The sequence below is a fragment of the Pongo pygmaeus genome, chromosome 9, assembly GCF_028885625.2.
Source record: "Pongo pygmaeus isolate AG05252 chromosome 9, NHGRI_mPonPyg2-v2.0_pri, whole genome shotgun sequence".
Lineage (NCBI taxonomy): Eukaryota > Metazoa > Chordata > Mammalia > Primates > Hominidae > Pongo > Pongo pygmaeus.
In genome coordinates, this window is record NC_072382.2 from 122,908,702 (window position 1) to 122,929,088 (window position 20,387).

Sequence of the window (20,387 nt, forward strand, 5' to 3'; positions counted from 1 at the left end):
AGAAAATTGTAATCCATGCATTTGAGAGTGCTAGGGAGGTGAGAAGATTTAAAAGTTTCTTTAAGTTCCAAGGCTAGAGGGAGAATTCTTCCTATCAGTATAAGTTGGAGTCACATAAACCATCATGTATCAGGTTCAATTCTTAAGAGTTTTGGTCAAACTACAATACAAGCAACTGTATTCTTGCTGTGTGACTGACCAGCCTCTCTTATGACCAGAGCATCCATATTTGGATTCAAGTTGAGATTGAATATGGCTTCTCTTTGATCCTTATATAAGCCAAGAGTATCCAAATTACCTAACTAAAATGTTACAATGGCTACAGATATATATTTTCTAGTGGCACTACTTTCCCATCCTCTACATTTCTCTTTCTTTTCTCTCTCTTATTCTGGCTCAATGGACCCTATTTAATTCAGAGAGCTAGTTTAATGGCCCCTGAGCCCCCGCTTGTTGGATTCAACCAGACTCAAACATTTATGTAGACCTAGATGTTATTAAAGCAAGAACCGAAGATTTCTAAGGCAAGAAGGGCCTTTAGAAGACATCTTACCTTGTCTCCTGGAGAAACAGCCACACAAATTCTTTGAATTCTTTGGAGGTAGCCAGGGTGCTTTCTTATTTTGAATATCCCAGGGAATTCATCCCCACAGCCTTCCTTGGTCACACTTAGGTATTTTAAGTGCCTCCCTGTTACAAATTTCACGTTTTCAAATTACTCCTCTAATAGTTACATTTTTCATTTCTCCTGAAAATTGGATTTATTTCCTTCTAAGAATGGACCATGCTCTTTAAAATCAGATCAATTTATATGTCCATCAGTGGAAGCTCTTAAAAGATCTCGGTAGTGTGGATCATCAAATAATAAACCTATATTGGGTAATTAGCAGTCTAGAAAGGATGGCATCCTGAAAGTTTAATTTTAGTCAAGATGATCAAATTCCAATAGAAGTTCACAGTCCAATCGCGCTGCTCAGTGGTTATTAGGAGAGTCATTGAGCTGGGTTTTACAGATACAACCTCAATTCTCTCTTCCCCGAGCGGCTGCTTGACCCTCACTCTAGGAACTAAATGATACAGGAGGAGCGTTAAGATTCTGGCCGGTTAGCACTCCGGGTCCATTCACCTTGTTATCGGCTGTCTTCCTTTCCCCGCGTCAGTGTCCACAGTGCAGTGCCCGAGCTTCAGCCACTACTCCGTGTGCACAAGCAGCTGCCCTGACACATGCTCCGACCTGACGGCCTCGCGGAACTGCGCCATGCCGTGCACGGAGGGCTGCGAGTGCAATGAGGGCTTCGTCCTCAGCACCAGCCAGTGCGTCCCGCTGCACAAGTGCGGCTGCGACTTCGACGGCCACTACTACACCATGGGGGAGTTCTTCTGGGCCACGGCCAACTGCACTGTGCAGTGCCTGTGCGAGGAGGGCGGGGACGTCTACTGCTTCAACAAGACCTGCGGCAGCGGGGAGGTGTGCGCCGTGGAGGACGGCTACCAGGGCTGCTTCCCCAAGCGGGAGACTGTGTGCCTGCTCAGCCAGAACCAGGTGCTGCACACCTTTGATGGCGCCTCCTACGCCTTCCCCTCCGAGTTCTCCTACACCCTCCTGAAGACCTGCCCTGAGCGCCCAGAGTACTTGGAAATCGACATCAACAAGAAGAAGCCCGATGCAGGACCTGCTTGGCTGCGGGGACTTCGGATCCTGGTGGCCGACCAGGAGGTCAAGATAGGAGGCATCGGGGCTTCGGAAGTCAAGGTAAGGCTCCTTGATCCTTTGGAGGGGTTCCTGGTACGTCCAGCCAGGAGGAGGAGCTCGCCATCCTCTTCAGGTTTGCCTTTCTGCCTCTGCCTATGAGTGGATTTTAGGAAGAAGATGGCTCCAAACGGGAGCGTTTTCTAATGATCTGCACCAAATAAGACTTATCAGGTGGAGAAATGGCATGCAGCTGGGATTTCTCCAATTAGATAGAGCAGGACTAGCTCTCCGGAATAGCAAATACTTACAGAACACTTACTATGTGCCAAGCACTATTCTAAGGCCCTTATAAGCAGTATCACCCTTCATCTTACGATCCTCATTTTACAGATGAGAAAGCTGAGGAGCAGAGAGGCTGAGTAACTTCCACAGGGACACCTAACCGTGAAGGGGGATTCGCACCCGCCTGGCTGGCTCCAGAATCTGTGCTCTTAACCCTTGCACCCTACTAACTCCCCTACCTGTACATGCCAGTCTATGTGGGGTGATGTAAGGGGTGACTCCCACCCCTCTGACTTGCTGTGAAAAACCCATCACTAGGCACCCAGACTCATAGATCCTTAGCTCTAGAAGGACTCTTGAGAATTATCTAGTGCAACTCCTCATTTCACATGAAGATACTTACTAAAAGGGTAAGTGAAGGTCCCACAGCTAATTGTTGCAGAACTGGGATGCAACATGCATTTTATGTCACCTGAAGTCTAGTTTGGAAAACAAAAGCCAACACAGTACTGCCCAAGGAGATAATAAAATACACATCCACAAACTGGAAGGGATGTGTTTTTATTCTCATTGCCACATTGGCAGAGATTTATTTATTAATAGACTGTGGGAAGTAGATAGAAGAACGGACAGCCAGATCATTAGAGATATGCTATGTGCCCTCGAGGAGCTGGGACACAGGAAAAGTAAGACTGGAAGAGAAAAGGAGCCAGAAAGGCAGGGAAGGAGGGGAGCTATTTTGAAAGGTACCAAAACAGAGATGCCAGGCAGCCAGGAGGGAGCCATGTATCTAAGACGATTTTTACTCACACTTCAGTTTAGTTTGTTTTGGGCTAGCTTTGGGTCCAGAACACACAAATAAACAGCAAATGGGTCTAATCAGGGGAATCCAAAAAGAAATAAATAAAGAAGCCCATGACAAATCGGTTGGTATCTGTGTGGGTTCCATCAGCTTCTTGACCTCTCTCAAAAGGCTAGCAATAGGGCAGACCGTGTCCTTATCCCAAAGCCTAGGAAATGGGAAGCGCCCTGTGTGTCTCTGGAATTGATAAGAATGACTTGATTTTTCAGTTGAATGGTCAGGAAGTGGAATTCCCTTTTTTCCATCCTTCGGGGAAGCTGGAAATTTATCGAAACAAAAACAGTACGACAGTGAAGTCCAAGGGCGTGGTGACTGTCCAGTACTCAGACATAGGTCTATTGTACATCCGGCTGTCCACCACATACTTCAATTGCACGGGGGGCTTGTGCGGCTTCTACAATGCCAACGCCAGTGACGAGTTCTGTCTCCCCAACGGCAAGTGCACGGACAACCTGGCAGTGTTCCTGGAAAGCTGGACAACTTTTGAGGAGATCTGCAATGGAGAGTGTGGGGACCTGCTGAAGGCCTGCAACAATGACTCGGAGCTGCTCAAGTTTTATCGAAGCCGCTCCAGGTGCGGCATCATCAACGACCCCTCCAACAGCTCCTTCCTGGAGTGCCATGGGGTGGTGAACGTCACTGCCTACTACCGCACCTGCCTCTTCCGCCTGTGCCAGAGTGGGGGCAATGAGTCAGAGCTCTGTGACTCTGTGGCCCGGTATGCAAGCGCCTGCAAGAATGCCGACGTGGAGGTGGGGCCCTGGCGGACCTATGACTTTTGCCGTAAGTTGGGGTTGGATTCTGGGAGAGGCTTTCTAGGTGGGAAATAGGTGGCATACTGGGCCTTACTCAGGACTTCTCTTCCAGGTGGGACTGAGCTCAAGGGTGATGTTAATTACTGTGTATACCTACCCTAGTCTGATGTGTCCTCCCAAAGACTCATCACCCCAAACTGGAGAGCTTCTCGTCTTTACTTTTGTTCCTAACTGCACAGTACCTCCTCACTGTAGAACAATTAACCATCCTATTTACATGTGGTTTTATCTAGCAGAGGGGAGAGGCACCATGTCAAAGGACTAGAAATCTTTGTGATGGCTCTGTAGGTGCCTTCTCCCTTGGCAAAGAAGGGCCCCATTCATTTCGATAGGAAGCGATTGGCTAGGGCGCCTTTGGGGCATGGAGATTAGCGTGCTCCCCAGGGCAAACCTGACAATGGGTATTAAGAGAGTCCTGTGTTGCTGGCTTTTAATTTTGTCCCAAGAGTATCTGACCCCTCTCAGCAATGCAGTGGCAAGTACTAGTAGTAATTAGGAAACTTGCTGAGAAGACCTGATACATAACACCCTTGGTTACCGGGGAGGCCCCAGGGAGAAGTAACATGGCAGAAGGCAGGACCCACTCGTAGAACAAGAACTGCCTCATCTGGCCTTCAGCACACAACCCTCTCCCACCACAAAGGTGGGCCCCACACCAAAGCCAAGGCCACCATTAAGATTCCATCCCCGGCTTGGCGTGGTGGCTAACGCCTGTAATCCCAGCACTTTGGGAGGCCGAGGCAGGTGGATCACGAGGTCAGGAGATCGAGACCATCCTGGCTAACATGGTGAAACCCTGTCTCTACTAAAAATACAAAAAATTAGCAGGGTGTGGTGGCGGGTGCCTGTAGTCCCAACTATTTGGAAGGCTGAGGCAGGAGAATCGCTTGTACCTGGGCTGTGGAGCTTGCAGTGAGCCAAGATCACGCCACTGCACTCCAGCCTGGGCGACAGAGCAAGACTCCGTCTCAAAAAAAAAAAAAAAGGATTCATCCCTGATGGCTATTTATCTGTCCTCCGTTTTTAATTGGCAAAAGTATTTTTTAATTTGAAATAATTTTAGACTTACAGAAAAGTTGCAGGAATAATACAGTCTACCATTCTCTCAGATTCCCTAATCATTAACATTTTAACACATTTTCTTTCTAATTTTGTCTCTGAAAATATACTCCCTCTTTTTCTAAACCACTTGAGAGTAAGTTGCTGTCATTATGCCTGTTTGTACCTAAATATTTCAGTGTGTTTCCTAAGAATAAGAACATTTATATGACCATAACATAATCATTAAAATCAGGATATTGCCATTGATACAATACTATTATGTAATCTGAAGACCATGTTCATATTTTGTTAGTGGTTCCAATAATGTCTTTTACAGCCAAAACAAAAAACAAACCCTGGAGTCCAATCCAGGGTCACATGTTGCATCTTATTATGATGTCTCTGTAGGCGCCTTTAATCTGGAGTAGGTCCTCGGTTTTTGACTTTCATCATCTTAGCATTTTTGAAGAGTACAGGCCAGTTATTTTGCAGACTGTTTCTCAGTTTGAGTTGGCTTATATTTCTTCCTGGTTATATTGAAATTATGCATTTTTGGCAGGAATACCACAAAAGCAATGATGTGTCTTCTCAATGTGTCATATCTGGAGGCCTCTGATGTTGGTTTGTCCCGTTACACTGAGCATGATAGATTCGATCGCTTGCTTAAGGTAGTGTCTGTCAGATTTCTCCATTGAAAGTTACTGTTTTTTTATCGTATAATTAATACATATTTTTCAGGGAACTACTTTAAATTTAGGTAGCTATTCTATTCCTTGAACTTGCATACACTAGATTTAGCATCCAGTGATGATTTTTGCCTGAATCATGTATTAGTTTGTGAAATGGCAATTTTTTTCTAATTCAATGGCTCCTGCATTTATTAGTTGGCATTCTACTATAAAGAGATGTCCTTTTCACCCATTTATTTATTTTTATTTGTTTAGATGACTCATGGATTCCTACTTAACTGATTGTATCTGTTATCATAATTTGTTTTATGCTCAAATTGTTCCATATATGGCCAGTGGGAGTCCCCTCCAGCAGTGGTTTCTGTTGACATTTGCTTCATCATTCGTTGCTTTCCACGAGGCACAATGTACTCCGGGCTCATCTTGTACTTTCTCTGCTCTAGCCTTGGATTAGCCATTTCTCCAAGGATCTCTGGTTCCTTCAAGTGGAGCGTAGTGTTGAGGAGATAGGATCTGGCTGTCAGGTGTGCCCATTCTTTCTAGAGTGTCATTGATTCTAGCATTCCTTAGTGGAGAGCATGAGGAAATGCATGTATGTGTCTATACACACCCTCCATACACATTTTTGTGTAGCCAGGTGTGTTGCTCTCTCTTTTTATCTGTCTCTGTCTCTATCTCACCATGAGTTCATACTGAACCTACAATTTCAGTGTAATGCCACAGAGTTTTCTAGTTTTCCTTTTTTTTTTTTTTTTTTTGAGATGGAGTCTCACTCTGTCACCCAGGCTGGAGTGCAGTGGCATGACCTCAGCTCACTGCAACCTCTGCCCCCCCAGGTTCAAGCGATTCTCCTACCTCAGCCTCCCGAGTAGCTGAGATTACAGGCACCTGCCACTGCACCTGGCTAATTTTTTTTTTTTTTTGTATTTTTAGTAGAGATGGGGGTTTCACCATCTTGGCCAGGCTGGTCTTGAACTCCTGACCTTGTGATCCACCCACCTTGGCGTCCTAAAGTGCTGGGATTACAGGCGTGAGCCACCGCGCCCGGCCAGTTTTCCATTTTTTAGTTTCTTTTATCTGAGAGTGAGAAACCTGGCCCATTGTATTTCCTCCTGTTTGTTTATTTTCTTAGCTTCTTATTTTGAAATAATTTCAAAGCTACATAAGAGAACACCTGCATACTCGTTGCCCAGATTAACCTATTAATAACATTTGTTCATTTGTTTTATCATTCCTTCCCTTTCCCTGTCTCTTCCTTCCTCCCTCTCTGCCCTTCATGTGAGAGTGAGTTGCAGACTTCATGCCTCATTACCCGTAAAACTTCAGTATGTATTTCCTTAGAGTAGGGGCATTTGTATACATAACCACAGTACAGTTTTCAACCTTAGGAAATTTAACATTGATACAGTAATTTAACATCCGTATTCCAATTTTGTCAGTTGACGGAGCAATGGTCTTTACAGCTCTTTTGGGGTGCCAGGGTGGGGCACTCAGTACAGACCTAATTTAGAATCACACGTTGCATTTCATTGTCATATCTCTTTAGTCTCCTTTAATCTGGAATAATGACTTAGTTTTCTTTGTCTTTTCTGATATGGGCATTTTTGAAGAACGCAGCCTCCCAGCTTTTTGAAACAGAATGACCCTCCATAAACAGAATGACCCTCCATTGGGGTTGATGTTCCATCCTGAGGAGCTTCAGCTGTGCATCTCCACTCAGCCTCCCGGGCAGGTGCCACGTGGTTTTTCTCGTGGAATCACAGCACACACGGAAGCACGATCTTGTCCAGCCTCCCCTCACTGGTGATGTGCATGTTGATTCCCCGGTCAAGGTGTTGTCAAATGTCTCTGCTGCAGAGTCACTGTGAGCTTTCCCTTGCAACTAATAAGCAACCCGTGGGGAAATACTTTAAGAGTGTGCAAATATCCTGTCAGTCTATCTGTCTGTCTATCAGTCGTCTTATCAATCTGGACATGGATGCCTGTTTTTTCCAGTGGTCTATATTTCATCTGTATTTCATCTTCCATGTATTAATTATTTTTGCTGTTAAAATTGCTCTGGATTGGCCTGTAGGAGCTCCTTCAAGCTGGCTCCTGTGTCCCTTCAGCATGCCTCTGTCATTTTTTTTGAGCACTTTCTTCCTTTTGGCATAACAGGGTGCTTCATGCTCATCTTTTAATCTTCCCTGCCCCATGCTGGAATCAGCTTGACTCCAAGAAGCCCTGGTGAGTGGGGAGTGTTATTAGAAACCAAGATGTAAGGGAGGTGTCCCCATTGCTGTTGGGGTGTCTTTGCTTTGCCTCTAGGTCCTTTCAACAGACAGAGCTGAAAACCAACACACACCACACACACACGCGCACACACACACACACACACACATATCTTTTTAACTCTACGATTCCTGACCTTGGGAAATCCAAGGAGCATGTGGAGAGCTTAGTGGTTGTCATCTCAGAAGGGCAGTTGTGTCCCTGGTGAGCCCCCGGGGAGGGACTAATAGCAGATGCTGTGACTCCAAAGCTACCTACAGCAGGACAGCCTCCACGGTTTCTGTTGGCCACCACATCCGGTGGGACCTTATCATACTTTCCCAAAGTCTTTTTTTTTTTTCATCCACCTCCCTGTATCCTCTTTTGTCCTATCTCCAGCTTATCCAACACGATCTCTGTTTCTGCTCCCACATTGAGCCTCCCAGTTGTATTTCATTCATGCTACAGGATTGCCGAGTCTCCCCCATACCAAATCTATTCTGTTGCCAGGCCATTTCAGTGCCGTCCTTTTAGACTGCTAACTCCTACCTGGCAGGGGATGTTTCTGAGTTGTTTTTGTGCTGCACGGAGCACAGTTTGGTAGCGTCGTGTGTGCCAAGTTAGCAGGGCGTGATGGTGATATTCCCTGTTTCCCTGCATGTGACAGCTACTGAGAAAAGCTTCTCACTATCCCTCATCTGGGCTAGCAGACCTGGAGGAAGCTCTTATCAGTGTCTTTTTTAGGGAAGATGTGGGCAGAAGCAGTCACATGGAACATGGCTTTCTTGGGCTGAGGGCCAGGGCTCCTACTTGAGATGTCCCCCAGGATGTCTCATCTAGATCTTGTGTACATGGATCTGGTGAGAAGGACTGGATAGTGCGCACTTGATTCATCAGGCCTCCGAGCACTAACGGATTAATCTGGTCGGAGTCTTGCATGGTGGGGATTGAACTGGACGACAGCTGTGAATCAGGAACACAAGCTTCTTTGAACCTAGAGAGAGACAACTGCTGCCTCTGTGTTCAGATATTTTTAACTGGCCCTCCTGTTGGCAGAGCCAGGCTGCCCAATTAAACAATTTCACAGAGGCATTCTGGAGCCTAGGGGAAGTTTTATTACTCCACGTCTGTGTGTTCGAGACTTTCAGACAAATTCAGACGACACAATAAGTCATAAAGTGAGAGCCATTTAAATAAGTCATGTTATTTGCTATCACCATAAATCTGCAGTCAGTGTTAGAACATTCATAATTTAGAGACAAATGTGAAAATCCCTCTATACAGACATAGATAATCAGTGCTGAACTAGCCTTCAACTCCAAAGCCGTGTGGTATTGTAGTCAATGGGAGCGGAGATAGTCCTTTAGCCCAGAGGAAAAAATGATTGGCTTTCAGTCCACAGTGCAGAACTGTTGTATCGGTACTTGTGGGCAGAACTATTATTGCCATGCAATTTATTTCTCTGTAATGTCCTCCGTGTCCTTGGATTGTAAAACAGTATTAAGGAGTGATGGTATGTATACGAGCTAAAGAAAGTTTTAAAGGCGAGATCTTATTTTCCCAGAAGATGGTGGGGACTTCGCTGATCTTTAGATTGCAGACTTGTAGGAGGCTTCTTCTGTGCTCCTGAGTTCTGTCCCTGCCCCTGTCAAATTGTGACCCATTAAAGTAATAGTGAGAAATGGGAAGTATGCCCACCACTACACGGTGAGTATCCCGTGCTGTTATCATTTTATGTGCTTTTTTTTTTTTTCTCCAGACGGAATCTCGCTCTGTCACCCAGGCTGTAGTACAGTGGTGCAATCTCTGCTCACTGCAACCGCCACCTCCCAGGTTCAAGCGATTCTAGCACCTCAGCCTCCCGAGTAGCTTAGGTTACAGGTGCGCGCCACTACACCTGGCTAATTTTTTTTGTATTTTTAGTAGAGATGGGGTTTCACCATGTTGGCCAGGCTGTCTTGAACTCCTGACCTCAGGTGATCCACCTGCCTCGGCCTCCCAAAGTGCTGGGATTACAAGTGTGTGCTGTGCTTTTTGACCAAGAGACTTGATCTTTCAAGGAAGGCTTCTGGGAAGATGGGCAATTTGAAGTGAGACTTGAAGGATGGGTGGGACTTGGCTTTGTGGGTGGGGGGGCTGTCCAGGAAGGGGAAAGCGCATGAGCAAAGGGGCTGCGGGGTGATGACCTCCTTTGCAGAGAATGATGAGGAGGTGGACGAGGCCAGAGGGCACAAGGAACAGAGAAATGAAAGACAAAGGGAGAGACTGCAAGCCAATTTGCAGAGTAAAAATACCTACATATAGCCTGTCTGTGTAATAGAAGGAGGTGCAAAGAGGAGAAAGGGCATACCACTGATGGAGACCCTCTTCATAGATTAGATTATTAACCCTCAAAACAACCGTGCTAGCTAAATGTGGTTCATACTTAATGAAAGAGGAAACAGAAGCTCTGAAGACATGAAATAACATACCAGAGTTAAGTTAGCAGCATCCACAGGTCTCTGTGGTCCCAAAACATACAATGCTCCCTCTCTAGAGTCTTTGAGTCAGTGGACCCAGATTAAATTTCACTCTGGCACTTACTAGTTAGATTTATTTAAATCATTGAACTTCAGTTTCCTCACCTGTAAGATAAGAATGATAAGATTTACCTTACTTTCCAGGTTGTTGAGATAAGGTACACAAAATTGCCTAGGACAGTGCCTGGCATGTAGCAGGTGCTCAATTCTGGGTCTTAGACTCAAAACCTTCTATGTGGAAAGCTAGGTGCCCTAGCAGAGTGTGTGAATGAAGGGGTGCCACTGGGACTTGGATCTCCCAAATGAGGATGAGTACAGCTCACTGTACTGTGCAAATAAGAACACACACACATATACAGAGGCACACACATGCAATCACACACGCATACTCACATGCACACACACATGCACACTCACAGGCATGCACAGGTGTGTGCACATACACATGCACTCACTCACATGCACACACACATGCACTCACACACATGCACGCACACACATGCATGCACACATGCACGCACACACATGCATGCACAAATGCATGCATACACAAATGCATGCATGCACACACGCACATGCACTCACAAACACACATGCACTCATACACACATGCATGCACACACACTTCTGTCTCTGACTTTTGTCCTTTTCTCAAACCCGTCTTCTCCTTGACCACCTGCAGCACTGGAGTGCCCAGAGAACAGCCACTTTGAGGAGTGTATCACATGTACAGAGACCTGTGAGACCCTTGCCCTGGGCCCCATCTGTGTGGATAGCTGCTCTGAGGGATGTCAGTGTGATGAGGGCTATGCTCTACTGGGCAGCCAGTGTGTCACGCGGAGTGAGTGTGGCTGCAACTTTGAGGGGCACCAACTTGCCACCAATGAGACCTTCTGGGTGGACCTGGACTGCCAGATCTTCTGCTATTGCAATGGCACAGACAACAGCGTCCACTGTGAGACCATTCCCTGCAAGGATGATGAGTACTGCATGGAGGAGGGTGGCCTGTACTACTGCCAAGCCCGCACCGACGCCTCCTGCATCGTCTCGGGCTACGGCCACTACCTCACCTTTGATGGCTTCCCCTTTGACTTCCAGACCAGCTGCCCGCTCATCCTGTGCACCACAGGAAGCAGGCCGAGCTCAGACTCTTTCCCCAAGTTTGTTGTCGCAGCCAAGAATGAGGACCGGGACCCGTCACTGGCCTTGTGGGTTAAGCAGGTGGACGTGACCGTGTTTGGCTACAGCATCGTGATCCACCGAGCTTACAAGCACACTGTGCTGGTGAGTAGTCACGAGGCTCCCTCAAAAGGGGAATCGTGGAGACGTCAGGATGGGGTCAGCAAGCCAGGCTGCAGCTGAATCAGGCAGGTCTGGAATCCAAAGAAAATCATAGTATATTAAAGCAGAGAGAGGCCCTAGAGATTTTCTGTCACTTCGTCTTACAGAGAAGGAAACAGAGGCTCAGAGAAAAAAATGATTTGCCCAAGTCACATACACAAAGTTAGGAGGCAGAGCCAGCTCTGGAAGCAATGCCTTTCATATGGCAGCAGAGCATGATGGAGAGAGCACAGACCGAGGTTAGCATCCCTGCTTGGTGGCTGCTGTGTGACTTCAGGCAGTCGCTTAACCTCCTAGCTTGGCCGCTCCATCTGTAAAAGAAACGCCTACCTTGCACAGACTAGGCCTCCCTAACTGATGCTATTGTCCTTGTCCACCCACTTCCCTTTTTTGAGATCAGGGTGATATTCACCTGTTCTGGCCTCCCTCCATCTCTCCTGTTCTCCCTTTTGGCTCCCACGGGATCTGTGAGTTCTTGAGTCTTACACGCATTTGGAGGACTCGGGGCTCTCCTACAATCCCTTTACTCACTTGGGCTTCAACTCCCTCTTTCTAAGCTTCCCACCCTTTTCACCCAAAGAGCACTTCCTTGACCACGAACGCAGGAGCAGCAGGGCTGAGGAGCTCTGTGCACTCCTCATCTGGCCTGCAGACATCAGCTCCAGCCACAGGCCCAGCCATTCTTTCTCCAGGGTCCTGCTCTGCACATAACTTGAAATGCTAACGATCAAGCCAGCAGCCTCTGCTTTAGCATTTTAGGGAGCTGATTTAGGGTGTTTGCCTTCTTGACATTATTATCACAGGTCTGTGTCATAATTTTTCTGTCTCTAAAGACACTCCTTTTCATCTTGTTTACATTCTCTTAAAAATTCTGAGCTATACTGAACTAACTATCTAAACCTAACTGAAGAGTTCCCTGGGCAACTATACTGACTTCTTTTCCTGCCTCGGGATTTCCTCAACTTCCTTCTCTGACAAAGAGATTCCCAAGCCTCTTGAATTATCTTTCATGTTTATTGGAAATCTTCCTTTTTATCATCTAAGGGAGCAATTTCACTGTGTCGTCCTCTTCCCTTGCTTGCACACCACAAACCTAAATCCCAGTTGTTTTCCTCTCTGCTCCTCCTAACAGTTTATTCCAGTAGCCATTATTACATTCATCAGGCTGTTTTTTTCATGATCTTCCTGTCTAAAGTGCTCTCACTTCTAATCATGGGCTTCTTAAGGGCAGGAACCATACCTAATTCATCTTTATGTTGAATGAATGGGCAGCCCCCTGCACCTGGTGACACTCGAAACACTGGTCAAATGAATGAATGAGGCAGAGCATGGTGGCTCACGCCTGTAATCCCAGCATTTTGGGAGGCCAAGGCAGGTGTATCACAAGGTCAAGAGTTCAAGACCAGCCTGGCCAAGATGGTGAAAGCCCGTCTCTATTAAAAATACAAAAATTAGCCGGGTGTGGTGGCAGGCACCTGTAATCCCAGCTACTCGAGAGGCTGAGGCAGAGAATTGCTTGAACCCGGGAGGCAGAGATTGCAGTGAGGCGAGACTGCGCCATTGCACTCCAGCCTGGACGACAGAGCAAGACCCTGTCTCAAAAAAAAAAAAAAAGAATGAATGAAATAACACAATAACTGCTTTCTTCCAGGGTTCCCGTGATTTTGTCACAGTGCTAGTTACTGCTTCAACGATCTGAGAGGTTACATTGCCACTGAGGCAAGTTAGGACTGTGTCAGAGGCTTGGCTTTTAGCCACATAAGATTTCTAGATGTTTGGATAGTTAAAGCTACCCATTACAACAACTTCCCTCTATCCATTTTCATCTTACGTTAAAACAAATATATCGATCGTTTTGCCCACGTTGCTTGCATCGTATTTGTCCTTTACTCTTTGTTTCCTTATGTGATATCTTTCCACCCTTAGATTTAGGTGTTTTCATGCAGTTACTTGTCTCCTTGATATTTGCTGCTCTTCTGCCTTTCAGGTTTTTCTTTTCTTTTAAAATGTAGTCTGTTCATGGGTCCTGTTCTATCTAGTTGATGATGAATTGTGTTTTCTGCCTTGTGTTACACACTCTCTGCATTTAGGTACCTTGACGTCTGAGGCTACGCATGTTGGTTTCAGACATCCTCCCAGTTCTTTTCATGTATAGACTGTGGGGTCCTGGTGAGCACCTACTCTTCTTTCATGCTACCCTTCCCTCTCCTTCACAATGACCGACTCCCCACTGCCTCTAGGCATTTCCTTCCCTTTCCCTCTACTTTAGGGTTAAGCCCCCAGTGGGTTAGCTCTCCTTCCAGGCATGTGCTCTGCCCCAATCTCACGAGATGCACTTATTGCTAAAGTCCCAAGCCCGGAGAACCACACAGCTGACTTCTTCCTCATAGAGAGATGGAGAGGGGAGGTGTGAATTAGTTTGTTAAGGGCTGCCATAATGAAATACCACAGACTGGGTGGCCTAAAACAACAGCAACTCGTTCTCTCACAGTTCTGGAGGCTGTAAGTCCAAAGTCAATGTGGTGGCAGGTTCACCCCAGGCAGGTCCTGGGGAATCACCACCGCCTGCCCCTCTTCTAGCTTCTGGCGGCTGTGGGCAATTCTCAATGTTCCTCACCTTGTGGCAGCGTAAACTCCAGTCCTGCCTCTGCCTTTACATGGCCTCTTTCCCTCTGTGTCTCCTGTTTTCTCTGTGTCCAAATTTCCTTCTCCTTTTAAGTACACTGTTCATTTGAGTTAGCCCCACCTAATCCAGTGTGATCTCATCTTAACTTGATTACATCTACAAAGCCCCTATTTCCAAGTAAGTGCATTCACAGGTACTGGGGGTTAAGGCCTCAACATTTCTTTTGGGGGGACACAGTGTAACCCACAATAGGGGGTCATTGGAGACAATGAGCATCAAAGAGAAATGGATTAAAGAGGTGGGGGGACTCCTTGCTAGGGCACTTCTTTCTAAGTCACTGAGATGTCCTAAGTGCACAAGTTGGAAACAGAGTATACAGCTTTCAAACTCTTGACAAGAAGACCAAGTTCAGAGCGCATCGAGGGTTCTTTTCTTCTGAGACGTGGAGGCTAGATTTAACAGTTACTTCGGATTATTAAAATGCATTGCAGGATCTGCTTATTCAATGATTTGCATTTGTTTTCCCATGATGTTATTATTAGTCACCATCTCTCCCTGAGCCTGAAGAATAATGGCCATCAGGGTGACAGTGTGAAATGAAGTGCTGGGTAAAACACAGCCCAAAGTGCAGGTCACTGCTGGAGCCCTCAGAAATGGAGGGTGATAAGAAAGTGCTTCCTTGGGACACAGGGTCCTTCTATGACTCTGACCTTTTCCTGCATTGAGCAGCACCACAGGACATGGGAAAATCCACTAAGCCAAGAGAAGCTAGAAATAAATGTGCTATCTATAGACCAGACAGGGTGGGGGGTAAGCTGCAGGAGGTGAGCCACTCCTGGGGGTACCGCCATAGCCCATCTCAGCCATCCACAGCCAGAGCTCAACAGAGACTGCCTCCCTCCTGCCCCCACCCTCAGGCTTCATCGCAGCCAACTCTGACATGGTTCAGGCCAACAGGGAGGTTTTCAGGGCTCTAATAGCCTGTGTCTTTATCACTTATTGCCAGTCAGGTGGCCATCAGAGAAGAGTGGGGTTTTGAGCATCACTCTGGCTTGGTTTAGTATCATGAGCTTGTATTGATGCCTATTCTCTACCAAGTCCTCGGGGTAGAGAAATGAATCAAACATGGCCTCTGTCCTAAGAGAGCTTAGAGTCTAGTGCAAGAGACAGACATTAGCAGTTAATGTCCATGTAACATGAAGTGCTGCAAAAATGTTGCTCATGGAGGGCCTGAGAGCACAGAGGAGGGGTTACCTAAATCAGCCAGGAGAACCTTAGGGAGAGCTTCCTGGAAGAGGAGACCCAGAGCTGAGGCCTGGAGGATTACACTTGCCAGGCCAGGAATGAGGTGAGGGTGTCTAGGGAAAGGAAATATTGGTGAAGACTCAGGGTGGGTAGTAAAGTGAGGGATGCAAGGAGACTTTGCTGCAGAAGACCTTGCTGGAGAACTAGGTCAAGGTCTGTTGTTTAAAGGAAAACTCTCTCCAAAAACTCTAATATGTGGTCTTATTTCCAATACCTAAATATTTGAAATACACTTCCCCCCACTCCTCCCACACCTTCTCATCATCTTCTGCGACTTCCTCCTCCATCCATCAAGCCTGTTGCCATTCTAGCCTCTCTCTTTTCCTCTGACCTCCTGCCTCTGAACTCCCTCTTTCCCTCCATTTCTCACTCACAGAGAGAGAGGCAGGGCAGTGGTGCCAGGGTGGAGGCAGCCTGCGTGCGGTTTCTGAGACACAGAGAAACCGAGCCTGTCTGAGTCGAAGGTGTTCCTTTCTCAGGGCTCTCCTTGGCAATGGCAGAATTTGCAAGCCTTTTAGCTTCATCCAATTATATTGCCTCCCCAAGGCATTGCCTCCTGAGTGACATCAGGTAGCCAGGAATATAGAATGCAAGGTAACTTAGGAAGAAAAGCCAGCTGGCACCGATTGGCCTCTGAGTGCAAGGCTTTTACTTTATTTGCTGTGAGCTTTCAGGACAGATCAGAGTCTCCATGGCCTGATCTTGCTCCTCCTCTCACTCTCCATGCACCCTGTCACTTAAATGACTGTCACTGCATCCTCTCCACCTCCTCCCTTCCAGGTGCCGAGAATGAGGCATCTCTTCTCCTCCCATGGCTGCTCTCCCTGTGCCACCTCTTTGTTGCCTTCCCTGGGATCTTGGCCCTCTGTCATCTCCTCTCCCTTCTGTGTCTTTCTACAGGGTCCTTCTCCTCAACTCATAAACATGGTCATTCTCAAACAAGCCTTGCCCCCAATTCCCCACTAGCTTCAATCCAATCTGTCTCCTTCCCTTTCTGGTCAGACTCCTTAAGAGCATCATCTCTGCTTCTGAATCTCCTGTTTGTTACTTTATTTGCTATTTGCTTCTGCAATCCAAATTCCGGCCTCATCTTCCTACTTAAATTTTCTTAGTGAGATTGCTGATGTTTTTGTTGTACAAAACGAATGGGTGTTTTGCAGGCTTTATCTCATGGGCCTTTTTGCCATGTGTGTATTGGATACAAGGCCCTTCATGATCCAGGACCTCCCCACCTGTCCATTTTCATCTCCCACCACTCCCAAGCCACACTCTATGCCCCAGCAGCACTAAATTGCTGTAATTATTCATATTTATCAGGATATTTTTCCCTTATCTACCTGGGGCTTTGCTGGGGCTGAGCCCTTTACTTGGAATTCCCTTGTCTTCACTCCCCCCCCTTCTTGACTGGCCAACCCCTCCTCCTCCTTTGAGAGCAGGTGTGGGCATTGTCTTCTGCAGGCAACCCTGATCTTGTGCCCAGGCTGAGGCTGGTGCCTGTGCATCTGTTTACCTCTATCATTGCTTTTATCACATGATATTGTTACCTGTCTGTGTACTTGCCTCTGCCACATGCCTGTGAGCTCCTAGGGAAAGGCCATATGTGCTTTATTCCAGCCTTTAGCACAGTGCCTGGCACTCAGTGGGGCCAAATCAATGTCTACTGGATGAATGTATGAATTCTGCCTCAACGAATACTCACAGAAGAACAGATAGTTTTGAAGGGTGAACATTGCCCCAGGAAAAAGGTGGGGTCAAGGGCATCCCTGTTGTCTTAGGTCAGGTTCCCTAGAACCTGGGAAAGTGAGGATAGCACCAAGGCAAGAGAGCTCAGCAGGGCTGTGGTCCAAGCTGCAGACCAGCTTTAGCCTGGGCTACTGGGAGCCCTGGCACTTGACTCCCAGTGTCAGCCAGTCATTGGCCAAGAGCTACCCTTGGGTTAGGGGGTCAGAATCTTCTGGGCAAAGTGGTTCCCATGGGGCCAAGGCCAGCTGTGAGTTATCATTAGCCCATAGACACAGGGCCTGGGGTTGGGGGCCCTGGGTGGAGCACGGAAAGCATCCTTCACACTCACAACACAGGAAATGGCAGGGTGGAATGTCACAGCTTGGTTCATTTAGGGAACTGCAAACTGTTGGGTGTTGCTGGTGTGCAGGAAGCCAATGAGGTGGATCTGAGAGGCAGGGCCAGCTCCAGGAGAGCCCAGGGTGATGTGCTAAGCATATCAGACACTTTACTCAAGCCCTGGAGAGGGCTTTAAGTATTGGATTAACTGCTTTCAATTGCATTAAGATTATTGGCGTGGCGGTAGTGACTGAATGGAGGGGCAATCCTGGGGCCAGGGGGACAAGTTAGGAGAGTACACTACAGTCAAGGGGAAAGGTGGTAAGAGTCTGAACCAAGGGAGGCGCAGTGGTGTGGAAAGGGTTGTCAGCTAAGAGAGAGAGGAAGGAGGTTGGGGGAAGGGATTTCTGGTCAGAGAGCAATCTTAAAACACCTGCTTCTCCCACAAGGCAAACCACCTCCCCTGTGAGCCCTTGCTGCAGCGAGCAAGCTGGCTGTCTCTATCTTCCATCATGCACTAACCCGGCCACAGGCTATAGGATTTGGCTCCTCTGAATCAAAATAGTTCAAGGGCAGTGCAGTCCTGGAGTTTACTGTTAAGGGATTTCCGTCTTGTCCGAATTTAAAAATATGTGGGAGGAAACATATGTCAAGTGCCCCCTCCATGGGAGACATTGTGCTGGGTGCCTGGGGGGTAATGAGGGGAAGGTGGGCATAAAGATCAATAAAATGTGGTTCCTGCCCTCAAATTGCCCATAATCTTGTAGGTGAGATGGAAGAGTGTACACCCAGCCATAACATAAGGCAGATTGTGATGTGTGCTGCAATACAGTGTATGCAGGCTTGATCCTGGCCAGCGGTAGAGAGGAATACAAGAGAAGTATAAATAACCTGCCCTGGTTACCCAGACAAGGGAGTGATTAATTCTGACCATGGGCTCAGAAAATCTTGCCTTACAGAAGAGGTGACATTGGAGCAGGGTCTGGAGGATGAGAGGGATGTCGACGGGTGGAGAGTGGCATTTCAGACAGAGGGAACAGCAAAGTGAAGCCATCCTTCAAGAAAAAAGAAATCTCGAAGGAATTAATACACTGGGGCTTCCCTAAAATAAATTCCACGGTAGAGCTAGAAATAGAAACACAAGAGTTCTATGTTTTGGTATTTCAGTCTAAACTTTAATTGAATTCTTATTACCTTTACATTACCTTGGAGAAAACAATTTGAACTCCTGGGGGACATAATGCTATGTAAACAGAAGGCACTGAAATAAATAGGTATATTAGTGTACCAAGGATAGTCATTTGTGTCTGTTCAAATCCTAATAATAATAGTTGACTGACATAAACAACAGTACATGCAAAGACTACATTCAACCTGCTCAAACTTCCCTCTGGGACTTGTCTTTCAAGAGACTCATCGTTAGGAGAAGAGCTGGGAAATCTCTGGGCCAACTGTGTTTCTCCACCTCATCTCTCCTCTTACAGGTCAACAGTGAACGGCTCTATCTACCCCTGAAGCTGGGGCAAGGGAAGATAAATATCTTTTCCTTTGGCTTCCACGTGGTGGTGGAAACTGATTTTGGCCTGAAGGTTGTATATGACTGGAAGACCTTCCTGTCCATCACAGTCCCTCGGAGCATGCAGAACAGCACCTATGGTCTGTGTGGCCGCTACAACGGCAACCCTGACGACGACCTGGAGATGCCCATGGGTCTGCTTGCATCGAGCGTCAATGAGTTTGGGCAGAGCTGGGTGAAGAGGGACACCTTCTGCCAGGTGGGCTGTGGGGACCGCTGTCCGTCCTGTGCCAAGGTGGAAGGTTTCTCCAAAGTGCAGCAGCTGTGCAGCCTGATCCCCAACCAGAACGCTGCCTTCTCCAAGTGTCACAGCAAAGTTAACCCCACCTTCTTCTATAAGAACTGCCTGTTTGACTCTTGCATCGATGGGGGCGCGGTGCAGACCGCCTGCAGCTGGCTGCAGAACTATGCCAGCACCTGCCAGACTCAGGGGATTACGGTGACTGGCTGGAGGAATTACACGTCCTGCAGTGAGTCCTTCTCATTGTCCCTCCTTGTAGCTTCTCCTCTTTCTTGATTGCTCTGGGAAGGCCAGTCTTCCAACTCCCTAGAAGTCAGAGCAAATTCAGTAGCAATTTAAGGATACGCACTTTGGAACTGAGTTTGTTATCTGAATGAAGCATGACATGTAACCTCCTGGAGCCTCCATGTCCTTATTGGTAAAATGGAGTTAATATCACTTATTTCATGGGTTACCCTGAGGATGAAATAAGATCATGCATATAAATCACAGAGTATCACACATGGCACTTGGACGCACAAAGTTCACAATAGAATGCTAACAAGAGATTAATGAAAGAAAGATTAGTTACTAAGTTCTAGCACCTCATGGGTCCATCCTCGTGTGAATAATCCGCATGCTTTGTCTAAGCATATTATTCTATTTGATTCATATGTGTCATGTTTCAGTCTTTGTGTTTATGAAACAGAGCAGAATATTAAGAGTACATTAGAGAAGGAACTAGAGCCCCTGGATTCTAGCCTTTACTCTGTCTTTAAGGATCTGTGTGACCTTGGGGCAATTCACTTTTCCTCCCTGGTTCTCAGTTTCCCCTTCCATAAAGCAATGGTAATGCTGCCTTTACTGTTTATGCCTCAGAAACATCAAGGGGATCCCATTAGGTAATTGAAAGCCAGGCACACTCTGTGCATGCTAAGCGGTATTGTTATATTAATGGCTTGCTCTGAGCCAAGACCCCATGCTAAACATTTTATCAATATACCTCATTTATTCTTCTCAATGACCCAATTAGTCAAGGAGCAACTGAGACTCAGAGGAATGAAGTAACTGCCTAAGGTCATATAATCTGAGTGGCAAAGTCAGGAC

The 20,387-nt window shown here is 46.9% G+C and overlaps 1 protein-coding gene across 1 annotated transcript in view; it reads left to right on the forward strand.

The window, feature by feature from the left end:
* Nucleotides 1-20,387, forward strand: part of LOC129007780 (tubulin-specific chaperone cofactor E-like protein) — a 166,990-nt gene that overhangs the window by 103,317 nt on the left and 43,286 nt on the right. Inside the window, exons 15-18 of the mRNA XM_054439044.2 lie at nt 1,161-1,753; nt 3,047-3,620; nt 10,834-11,435; nt 18,969-19,530. Of these exons, the coding sequence (XP_054295019.2) occupies nt 1,161-1,753; nt 3,047-3,620; nt 10,834-11,435; nt 18,969-19,530 (2,331 nt within the window). The remainder of the gene's footprint in view (nt 1-1,160; nt 1,754-3,046; nt 3,621-10,833; nt 11,436-18,968; nt 19,531-20,387) is intronic.